This window comes from Trichosurus vulpecula, chromosome 6 (assembly GCF_011100635.1).
Source record: "Trichosurus vulpecula isolate mTriVul1 chromosome 6, mTriVul1.pri, whole genome shotgun sequence".
Lineage (NCBI taxonomy): Eukaryota > Metazoa > Chordata > Mammalia > Diprotodontia > Phalangeridae > Trichosurus > Trichosurus vulpecula.
The window spans coordinates 259,612,168-259,623,677 of NC_050578.1; the positions used below are offsets into that span (position 1 = coordinate 259,612,168).

Sequence of the window (11,510 nt, forward strand, 5' to 3'; positions counted from 1 at the left end):
GCTAGGTGTACTTTCTTTTTCTCTAATTCCATTAAAAAATTCATGATTTTTTGGGATTGTTTTTTCATTATAGTGATTTTTCTGATATACACCCTCCTTTATATTGAATGAATAAATGAAAAAAAACCCCATTAATTGGTCACTTACTTTGTGCACTGGGTATACAAATAGAAAAGCAAAAATAGGTTTTCTCCTCTAAGAGCTTATATTTAAAGGCCACCGGGGAGAGGAATGGGGGTTAGAGACAGCACACATAGGAGATTGGTAGCTAGGGAGGGGCACCTGGACCCAGGAAGTTACAGAGATGGTGAGGGGAGATACAGGGGGAGTCCATTGCCACATTCCTTCCCAGGTCAATTGGCGTAGTTGATTTGATCATGTATCCAGAACCAGAGAGAGGGGGGAGGGGTTGGAAATGGGCAGAGTGGTTGGTGGGACTGTCAAGGAGATGACTGGGGCATCAGCAGTGGAGTGAAGCATAGCTCGAGTCATCATCACTCAGGGACAGTGGGCATTAACTCCAGGGCATCGAACCTTCCATTGTAACAAAGAAGAACAGGAAAAACGTACAATCAACATAATAAAGTTTGCCAGTTTATATTCCATCCCTTTAGTTCCCCTCTTTCCTTTTGACAAGAGAGAGATGTTTGTTATGTCTCTTGTTCTCTAGAACCAAGATTATTCATCGCAATTATGCTTGTTTTACTGCAATGATGTTTGTAGTTTCTCTTGTAAACATCTCTTATAGGGCTAATGAAACCATCAACAACTTAAGGGAATATCATTGTATACATAGAAAGCAACTTTGTTTTTGTACTTTATACAGTAGGGTCCAATTAATGGAGAATCTTCAACTTATAGGTTCTCCTCCCCGCCCCGCCCCAGGGATTGAACTGGTTGGTTTGGATTCTGTGAAGCTTGTTTTTTTTTTTTTTTAAACTTTTGTTAATACAGTTACCATCTGGACCATCTGGATGGTCTTGGTAATTTTCCATCTTGGGGGTGGGTTCTGGTGGTCTTGGAGCTGAATTTCTTAATTTTCTCAGTTCCACCCACTACCTGCCATCTCCACCATATTCTAAGGCACTAAAGTAGCTGGACTTGTGCAGCTATTTTTACTTTATTTAAAATCAACGCTGACTTCACAATGAGTGTGGTGTTGAGAGCCTTGAATGAGAGTCCGGTCTTTGTTTCTTTGCCCATTTATTATTCTGTCTGATGGAATCTGGCCAGAAACCATCCTCTGATTTTGGTCACTCGTTGAAGCTTTTGGTTTTGTGGTGGAGTTTGGGTGTGTCCCTTGTACACTGAGGAGTGTTTCCCTCTCTGGTCCTGGATCTCATACCTTTGTTTTGTCTTTTTATTCCTGGTCCTGTGTCTTCTTGCACATAATAAGTATTGCATAAATGCTGATTGGATTGATGCTATCTTTTGTTTCAGACCAAATGTGAGGAATACTGGCCTTCCAAACAAACCCAGAACTATGGGGATATAACTGTTGGCATAATATCAGAAATCATTCTTCCAGAATGGACAATAAGGGATTTCACAGTGAAAAATGTGAGTAAGAGCTGAGGGGAAGGGGGTCTTTGAGTTTTGGGGGGGCCTGAGAAGGCCTCTAGTCCTATCTCTCACAAGCAGGGGTTTTCTCTATATCATCTCTGACAAGGGGCCATCCAGACACTGCTGGAAAAGCACAAGGTGCCCTGGACAGAGACTCCCTGTCCTTTTTGGATTGCTTTGTTGGGTGATAGACTAAAGACAGGATATTTACTCAGAGTGCGGAATAGACTTCTTTGTCCTCCCCAACCAAAATAGTCTCCTGAAAAAAAAAAAACTAGCCAGAAGATCATTTTTTTTTGGGAAAAAAAATCTTAGTATGAATTGCTATTTCATCACCCCAGTGATTGCTCCAGCCTACTCTTGAAGGCTTTGACTTACAGAATAACTTCCACTCTGTTTTGGTAGTGGGAGTTCCTTCATTGAAGTGCTCCCTGCACTGATGAAAACACTGGCCACCATCCCAAAGCCTTCCTCACTCCCTACCTTCCCATAAAATACCAATATCCATTATTATTTAGTTTGTATTAGCTCATTAATAATTAGCATTCATAGTATGAATTCAGCAGCATTTTAGTAGAAGTTGAGAACTGCAGTTCCAGTGGAGGCCTAGTGCTTCCTGCTCTCCTCCAAGAGCTCTTCAGGCTGGGTTGCCATCTTTCTCCATTGCTTTCCTTGCTTGACAGAACAAGACCAGTGAGAGCCATCCTTTGCGTCAGTTCCATTTTACTTCCTGGCCTGACCACGGCGTGCCGGACACCACAGACCTGCTCATCAACTTCCGCTACCTGGTCAATGATTACATGAAGCAGAGCCCTCCAGAGTCCCCGGTGCTGGTACACTGCAGGTATGGTGGCCAAGCCCAGGATTATTCCAAGAGGCATTTTGTAGAATGGATCTTGGACTCAGAAGGGACCCTACAAGCCATTTAGGACAGCCCCCTCATTTTATAGATGAAGAAAGTCAGGTGGAGAGATTTTAAGTGATTTACCTGTGGTCACACAGAGCAAAGAGTAAGTGGCAGAGGCAGGGTTTGAACCCATACTCCTTGACCCTAATAAGCCAGCCCTCTCTTTCCACTGTACCTCACAGCTTCTGTCCATTTGTGATTCTGCAACATACCAAGTGATTATCCTGTTTTGGCTGGAAGATCTGATTAATTTCTGAGCCAGGCATTTTCAGTTTTGGATAGCTGTAATTTCTTTGACGTTCCTGTTTGCAAAGAAAACCAATTAGACTTGATGTAACTTCTCTCCATTGTTGCTAATTCTGCTTTTTTGAGGCCTCTTTTCTATCTGACAGCCCTTCAAATATCAGAAGACAGTCGGCAAGGACTCCACTTTGCCCTTTTCCCAAATCTTCTCTTCTCCAGACTCAGCATGCCAAGTTACTTCAAGCAGTACTCACATGGCATGAATTCAGGCCCTTCGCTACCCCCTTTACCTTCCTTTGGACCCCCTCCAGTTTATCAGTGTCCTTCTTAAAATGTGGTGTTCTGGACTGAACACCATCCTTCAGAGCACTCAAGTGCTCAAACTACCTCGTTCTGAATCTCACAAGAAGGTCCTCCAGTGGCCAAAAGCTTGTTGGTATGCCAGGCACGTCCAAGGTGGGGATAGCATTGGGTGGCACACTCTGTCACTGGTAGCCGATGTGCTCCTCAGAGATACGGGCAGGCACCGATTGCTCCTGGGGCAGACAGAGAAAGGGAAAGGTTCTGGGGGACAGGTCTAGAGAACTGGATGTGGGGACGTGTCTCCTGCCAATTAAAGCTGTCCCAAAGTTGGATGGGTTGTCTCGGGAGGTGATGGTGCCCCTCCCCTCTCCTTGGGGTTTTTTAAGAAGTAGGCTAGAGGGTCACTGAGCAGGGATGCTACCTTGAGGAATCTTTTCATGAACTTATGACAGAATATTGCTACTGAGGTCCTTCTCCACTTTCAAATTCTGTGATGCTATGGTTCCTGGATGTGTTCAACTGGAAGAACAGAAGAGGGCAGGTGGAGGAGGGGGTGGAAGAAAGGGGACTGTCACTGCTCACCAACATCCACTCAAACTTGGTCTACTTGGCTCAGAGTTACTGTGAAGTGCACATCAGAGAACCCATGCGAAAGGCTTTGCAAACTGTGAAGTGTCTTATATATAGGCCAAGCTCCTGTTATCCTAGATATGGGATGATGGCTAGCAGGGATGCAGTCTTAATTTATTACAAAGTCCTGGGTGATTTGAAAGAACCTAAATATTCTTTTTTTAAATAAGCTATTCATAGAAATTGGGAGCACTAAGATAAATGGGCTGGACTAGAGCAGCAAACCCAGGGGTGTATGTGTGTGTGTGTGTGTGTGTGTGTGTGTACACGTGTGTGTATACGTGTGCGTACACAGGAAGATTCATGCTTCAGCAAAGGATTAGGCTACCACATGTGGCCTTGAGGCCACAGGTTCCCTACCCCTGGTAGATTAAATTCAGTTTATCAAACTTTTATTGTGTCTACCTCCAGATCTAGTCTACTTTCCACTGCGCCAAGAATGTGATGGGAACAAAAGGCAGCATCCTCTAGGAAAGTTGAGTTTTAGGTCCCCAAGAGAGAACTGTTGTTATTTGGTGATGTGACGTGAGTGCGTATGTTTTTCCTTTCAGTGCTGGAGTTGGCAGGACAGGTACATTCATCGCCATAGACAGACTCATCCACCAGATGGAGAACGAGAATGCCGTAGACGTGTATGGGATTGTATATGACCTCCGCCTGCATCGACCCCTGATGGTGCAAACAGAGGTATGGCCAAATGCCGTACCCACGAGCCAAGGGGGAGAGAAGGAGGAGGAGGAGGAGCAGGAAGAGGCACACTTTGCCCTCTTGTTCAGATATTGCATTCCAATATCCCTTTTGGAAAACGGGTGGTAGGAAGGGATTCTTGTCCTGATTTACTGGATCTGAAAAAAAAAATTCTTTTACCTGATGGCCTCACCTAGTGCATGTCACATAGCAAATGCTTAATAAATGTTGATTGATTTGTTTGATTGAAATGCAAGGCAAATAGTTGGGCACTGGCTAAGGTTATGCTTCATGGAGAGGTTGGACTACATTCATTTCTGTTCACTGAACACTTACAGTCAGTAAGCATTTATTGAGCACCTACTATGTGTCAGGCACACAAATGCCCCAGGTACAAAGAAAGGTAAAAATCAGTCCCTGCCCTCAGAGCTCATAATCTACAAAGTTCTGGGCCTATAGTACCAGAAGATCCAAATAGAAAAGATGAAGGCTCTGTCTTCCAGGATAGGCCTTCACCTTGGGTTGGCGAATTTGTTGGCTTGTTTTTAGTATTTGGTAACTATTTCAATATCTCTGGTTTCCTTTGTAAACCTATGGAGTTAATTTTATGCATTCACAAAGATGATTCTGAGAAGGGGTCCATGGCCTCCACCAGACTACCAGAGGGTCTTTGACATACAGAAAAGGCCAAGGACCCCTGATGAAGATCAAAGGTTTATTTGATGAAATAATATATTAATAGTCCAGTGCCATTTCAGTAATGTGCCCAGAAGCATTGGCCCCACGTTGGCAGAGTGCCAGCCCAAAGGACTGGGTGAACACTTGGGAGCTCTGGCAGGATGGTTGGATTTGGTCTTGCCTCGGCTCAAAGGCTTCTCTCAGGTGCCACCTCCTTCTCAAAACCTCTCCTTGTCCCTCTCATATAAAAAGGTTCTCTCCTTCTTCCTCAGGGTTTTTTAATTCACAACAACTACAACAATAACCACATCGTGGTTTGCAGAACACTTTCCATGTTCTCCTCTTCTATCCTCACAACAACCATCTGAAGTAGGCGTTATTATTATCCTTGTTTTACAGGTGAAGAAACTGAGGCTCAGAGGGGCTTAGTGACATGCCTAGGGTCAGACAGCTAGTAGGCATTTGAGGCAAGATTCGAACTTGAGTTTCCTGACTCTTCAGCCCTCCCTGGCTGCCTTCTAAGCACTTTCTCTGGCTCTCTTGAGGTCACTGTGCTAGTCAGAAGGACCTGTACACCAGGGTTTGCGCCCTAACTTTGCCACTTTACGATGGGGTGTTTGTGAAGAACAATAGGAAGGACAATTTGGAGGAAATGGAGTAATGGGTGATGAGTTGGGGAAGGTGGGTTGGAGAGCGGTTGTGATTGCAGATTTCGAGTTGGAAGTCCAACCCTCACTATCCACTGTGTTACTTAGCTGTCTCTCCCTGCCTCTCTGACTTTGGCCAAATTGTTTTCCTCGTCTGAACCTCAGTGTCCTTATCCACAAAATGGGGCTAATGATACCAGCAGCACTAGATGATTCAGTCCTGTTGTATCAAAACGCTCTAAAGACCTTGGTGCAATATGGAAACACTAGCTGTTACTAAGACTTTTGGAGGCACATGGTGTTTCCTTGGGGAAGCCTTCTCTTACCTAGAAGAAAACTGCAGATCTAGCCTGTTGTTGGCAAGGAGAAAGATGTAGGCACTCTTTTTTTAAATTTTTTGGCTCAAAATCGAATGCCGTTGAACAAAGCATCTCATCCTCTGGGTTGGTTTGCTTCACAAACAGAATAATAGCCCAGCATTTCCTAAGCCCTTCCTGTGCACAGAGGCCCTGGGAGAACAAAGATACAAACTCCTAGCCTCTCCCTCAAGGTGTCTCCATTCTGTTGAGGGCACACAGTAGGTACATATGTATAAAATGAATGTGTAACAGACAAGTAGAAGGTTATTTTGGGCACTTAGTAGATGAGGGCAGTGGTCAAGGCCTCATGGAGAAGATGGCATTTGGCCCATGCCTGGAAGGAGGCAAGGAGTACATTCTAGGCATGAGGAAATGGCCAGGGCAGAAACCCAGGGATGGGTGATGGAGTGTCATGCATGAGGACCAACAGGGAAGACAGTTCATCTGGACCACATGGTACAGGATGGGGAATAATTTTGGAGGTGGCTGGAAAGGTGGTTGAGGGCCAGGCGATGAGGGCCACGGGGAGAGAGTATGAATATTTGTTCCCCAATAGAAAGCTAAGATAGCCTCTTGATGACCTCTAAGGTCCCTTCAAGATCTCTGATCACAACCTATCCCTAACCTACGTCCCCCAGCTCATCATCCATTACTCCACATCCCACTGGATCCTGCCATCTAACTAAGCTGTCTTTCCATTTGTTCCCCTCTAACAATAGTCCATTGTATCTTTCCAGCAGTGGAAAGAACACTGGTTTTGAAGTCAGATGATACATGTTCAAATACCATTCCTGACACTTAGTACCTTTTGACCTTGGCAAATCACTAGGCCTCAGTTTCTTCACCTGTAAAATGAGAGTGCAGGTTAGATGGTCTCTGAGAGTCCTTCTAATTCTATATCCTTTAGGGAGTTTAGAGTCTAGTAGGGGCCAGGGGGTTAAGTCACTAATACAGGCATGTCTATCTAACAGCACTGCATGATAAGTATGACAGAGAAGTGCAGTTCTGTAGTCAGAGAGCTCCAAGGGGGATAGTCACTCATTCCCCACCAGGAATCAAGGAAGGCATCCTGGAGGAGAGAGCAACTTTACAGGATTGGGAGGAATTTGGCAGGTGAAGGGAAGAGACAGGAAGCTTTTATTCCAGCCTCTGGGACCCATCCAAACAAAGACCATGAGTCAGTTTCGGGCCCAAATAGGTTTTCTGCTCATGTCCCATGCCCAGTTTCAAATCAACTTTCCTGCTGACATCAGTGAAACTCCTGATCATTGTTTTTCTCTTGCCTTTTCTTTGGTCAGGATCAGTATGTCTTCCTCAATCAATGCGTTTGGGATATTATCAAATCTCAGAAAGACTCCAAAGCTGATCTCATCTACCAAAACACGACGGCCATGACCATCTATGAGAACCTCGCGCCAGTGACTGCTTTTGGGAAGACAAATGGTTACATTGCTTAATTCCAAAGGAAAACCTTCCTGCCCAGGGATTCCTGGGCCCGGCACCCCCACAGTAAAGGGAAATGAATGCACTGTTGTGGATATGTTTTTATATGTACAGTGTCTTAATTTGTGTGTGTGCGTGTGCGTGTGTGTGTGCGTGTATGTATTCTGTTTGGTTACGACCAATCGAAGGCTTGAAGATACATATGTAAGAAAATGCAAACAAGAAGTCGGACTTCAGGGACTGTGGCTGAGTAAACCAACTACATTCCGGATTAAGAATAGGATGAGTTGACTTTTTCCCTGGGGGTTGCAGACCAACGAGGAAAAGTGAGCTGCAAATCTTTCCCCCTCTTCTTTCTAAAGGACACACTTGTTCTCGTTCTCTCTCTCTCTCTCTCTCTCTCTCTCTCTCTCTCTCTCTCTCTCTCTGTCTCTCCTTCTCTCTTTTTTTAAATGAGCAAACTCTTTTATATGGTTCACATTCTGAAGCCAAGATTGTGTTGAGTTGACTATATTTTGAGGATCAGAAGTCTATTTTTACCTACTGTATCTTGGAATCTCACTGATGGATAAATGCATAATTTTGGTTGTTTATAGTGTCAAAAGGGAGATGTGGTATCTCCTCCATGTGGATTTTATATTTAAACATGTGCCTTTCCTAATTATGCTTCTGTAGGCAAAAATCAGTAGATATCTATATTTTTATATTGAATCTCATAATTGGAATATACATTATATTTAAAAATAGATTAGTAGAAAAGGCTTAGCCTTTTCAGTGCCATTCCTATGGTGTTTTTTAAAGCAGCCTTTTCTCTCTTTCAAATCCCATCTTCTCTTATTCCCTCTTTCTTTTTTCTTTTCTCTCTTTTCTCTCTTTTCTCTTTCTTCCCTCCCTGTCTTCTTTCCTCCCTTTCTATGTTTCCCTCCTCTCTTTCCCCCTTCCTCATCTTTCTTTCCCCTCTTCCTCTCCTTTCTTCCTCCCCTTCACTCTAGTTGACTACCCTTTACTTCCCCAGTTTCTTCCCAAAGACTTGGTCACTTTTGTCCCCCAGCCCTTCACTGGCTGGGCAGGGGTAGGGATGGGCTCTCTGCCCCTACAGTGACACAGCTCCGCTTGCCCAACCTGGGCTTTTTTGTTGTTTCTGTGTTTGGTAAGAAGGATTATTTAAAGGTGCAATATGTGACGTAGTGATTCACAATGCTCTATGTTTTTTAGTAGAGATTTACTCAGGTTGGTATTTTATGTATGTCTTTTTTTTTTTAAGAAAAATATGTGTATGATTCTGTGAAAACTTCTGTGTAATGATCAGTGTCCAATCAGGCCCCCTCTCCCTCCCCCAAGTCCACTGGCTCTTGTCTCTATTAGCAGTGACATGCATTGATATCTACTGTATATATATCAAACTCCTGTGAGTCAGAACTGAGGTGTAAAAAATTTGAATTTGTATCAAAGATGTAATTATTATTTTAAAAAATTCTTTTCAATATACTGCTGCTGTCATGAATTTGCTGTTTCAAATATCACTTTGGGGGAGGGAGGTGTCAAGTGTGTGTTTTTTGAAAATGCAAGAATTTAACGTGGACTTATTTTTAATGGTATCTGGTTTGGAAACTCCTCAGAGTCTTGAGATGGAAGGATCCGGCATTTGGTAGGGTTTTGTCTTTTTTTTTTTTTTTGCTCTCAGAGCTGACAGAGGGCAGCTTAGGTAGGGCAGTAGACTGAGCACTGAACCTGGAGTCAGCAAGACCTGAGTTCAGATCCAGCCTCAGACATTTACTAGTTGTATGATCCTGGGCAAGCCACTTAATCTCTATCTGCCTCACCTGCAAAGTGGGGACAATAATAGAGACTATCTCCCAGGGTTGGTGCGAGGGTAAAATGCGATATTTGTGAATCATGTTACAAACCTTGAAACACTACATGAGATACTCTTCTCATTAAAAGCATTTGGGGTTCCATGTCTCCAGGGTCTCATGATGAAATAACACAAAGTTCCAGTAATTGGGTGGACATTTCCCTCAATGACCAGAACACTCAGGCTGCTGACTTGGGCTTCGTCTTAGAATCCCATTGATGTGTGGCACCTGCTTGTCTCCTGGCACGGTTGTGCCCTTCACCTCAGGTACATCCTGGAGAAATAACTAGATGGCAGCCAAGGTACAGAGCAGAGCTATAAAGGGGGAGCAACAGGGGATTCCAGCTCTGTGTGTCTCTCAAAGACTTCATGGTCTTCGAGAGAGAAGGACAAACAACAACAACAAGAAATTTTTTTTTGAGGTACAGAAGGGGTTAAAAGAGAAGCTGGTGTTCTAGAAGATGAGATCTAGTCCCATCCCCACAGGAGGAATTCTGGGATAGCAGAGTGGGGAGAGATGTCAGCCATCCAATCTGGTCCAGCCTGGACCAGTCAGAGTCTTCATACAGTGTGCCCAATAAGAGGTCAACCAGCCTCTGCATGGTGATCTCCAATGAGAGGCCATCATGTTGCTCTCAGATAACTCGGTGACTCAGTTTCTCCTGACATCCAGTCCAAATCTGCCTCCTCGTCACTCCCACCCATTGCTCCTAATTCTGCTCTCTCAGTGCTGATGGAACAAGCTAAATCCCTTTTCCAAACGACAACTTTTCCAGCCCCTCTCCATCAGCCTTCTTCTCTTCTGGCCAAACATCTCAGCTCCTTCAGCCAGTCCTTGTATGGTAGGGAGTTACTCTTTCTAAATCCTCTGCTTTCTCTAGCAGCTATTAATACATTTAATATTGGGTCTGAACCTCAGACTTGAATCCATGATGAGATGGAACATGATTTGGGATGGATGAGGCTGGTTGGTTCATATTCTATTGACCCTGTCCTCAGACTCTCCCTTCGGGAGGTACTTTGTTGTTGAAGACTCAAAGTCTGGAGAGCCTCTTTGTGCCCAGAGTTTGGGAGGAATGTGGACACTGGTACGCAGCCTGGCAAGTGGCTCAAGCAATGGGCTTGGAGTCAGGAAGACCTAGACTTGAGTCCTGTCTCCAGCACTGAAACAGAGGTATGACAATGGGCTAGACACTTGGAGGGTCAGTTTTTTCAACTGTAAATTAGGAGTAATACCTGAAGTATTTACTTGCCACACAGAGTGGTTGTGGTGAAGCTCAACTGAGATACTGTTACATAAAGCACTTGGCCATCTCTAGCATGCCATATGAATGCCAGTTATCATTATTATTGCTTTTTGAAGAATTCAAAGAGTAATAAGTATGAAAGACCCTCTTTCTTCTCTGATGGGGTCTGTGGGAATCAAGAAGAGTCCCACAGATTTGGACAAAGGTAAGAGATGTCGAGTCAGAAAGACTCATCTTTGTGAGTTCAAATCTGACCTCACACACTTACCAGCTGTGTGATCCTGGGCAAGTCACTTATCCCTGTTTGCCTCAGTTTCCTTATCTGTAAAATGAGCTGGAGAGGAAATGGTAAACTACTCCATTATCTTTGCCAAGAAAACCCAAATGAGGTCATGAAGAGTCAGACGTGATTGAAATGACTGACTGACAACAACAACAAAAAACTTGGTGGTAAGTGCTTCAGGTAGAAATTCCATCCTCCAGGGTGGTCAGTGTGACATTATGGGAAAAACACTGGCTTTGATGTCACAGGATCCAAGTTCAAATCCACTTACTGCCTGTGTGATTTTAGGCAAGTCACTTTATCTCTTCCACATTCAGTTACCTCATCTGAGGTGTTGCAAAAGCACCTACCCCACAGGTTTGTGGTACTCAGATGGGACAATATCCATGGAAAGAGCTTTGCAAACATTAATGCTCTGTATATTTGCCATTATCATTATTAATACGACAGTGTTGGGCCAGGTGACTGCTAAGGTCCCTCCTGGCTTTCAATCTATGATCCTATCCCTTGTTTTGGGCATTACTAGGATAGGCATCCAGATGATCAGCTCACCCCTTGTACCCTGGCCGTGCTCTGCCAGTTGCTATCTCTGGATCTGGGCGTTCTCTCTGGAAAGAAAAACAGAGGAAAAGACTTGCCCCTTCAGTCCTTTCAGAAGATTTCCC

General features: G+C 44.1%; 1 protein-coding gene across 1 annotated transcript in view; it reads left to right on the forward strand.

Annotated features, from left to right (window-relative positions):
- PTPRJ (protein tyrosine phosphatase receptor type J) overlaps positions 1–8,964 on the forward strand; it is a 170,345-nt gene extending 161,381 nt beyond the window's left edge. Inside the window, exons 22-25 of the mRNA XM_036763376.1 lie at positions 1,441–1,560; positions 2,247–2,407; positions 4,198–4,333; positions 7,316–8,964. Coding sequence (XP_036619271.1) covers positions 1,441–1,560; positions 2,247–2,407; positions 4,198–4,333; positions 7,316–7,474 — 576 coding nt within the window. The 3' untranslated portion in view covers positions 7,475–8,964. The remainder of the gene's footprint in view (positions 1–1,440; positions 1,561–2,246; positions 2,408–4,197; positions 4,334–7,315) is intronic.
- Positions 8,965–11,510: the final 2,546 nt, after the last annotated feature.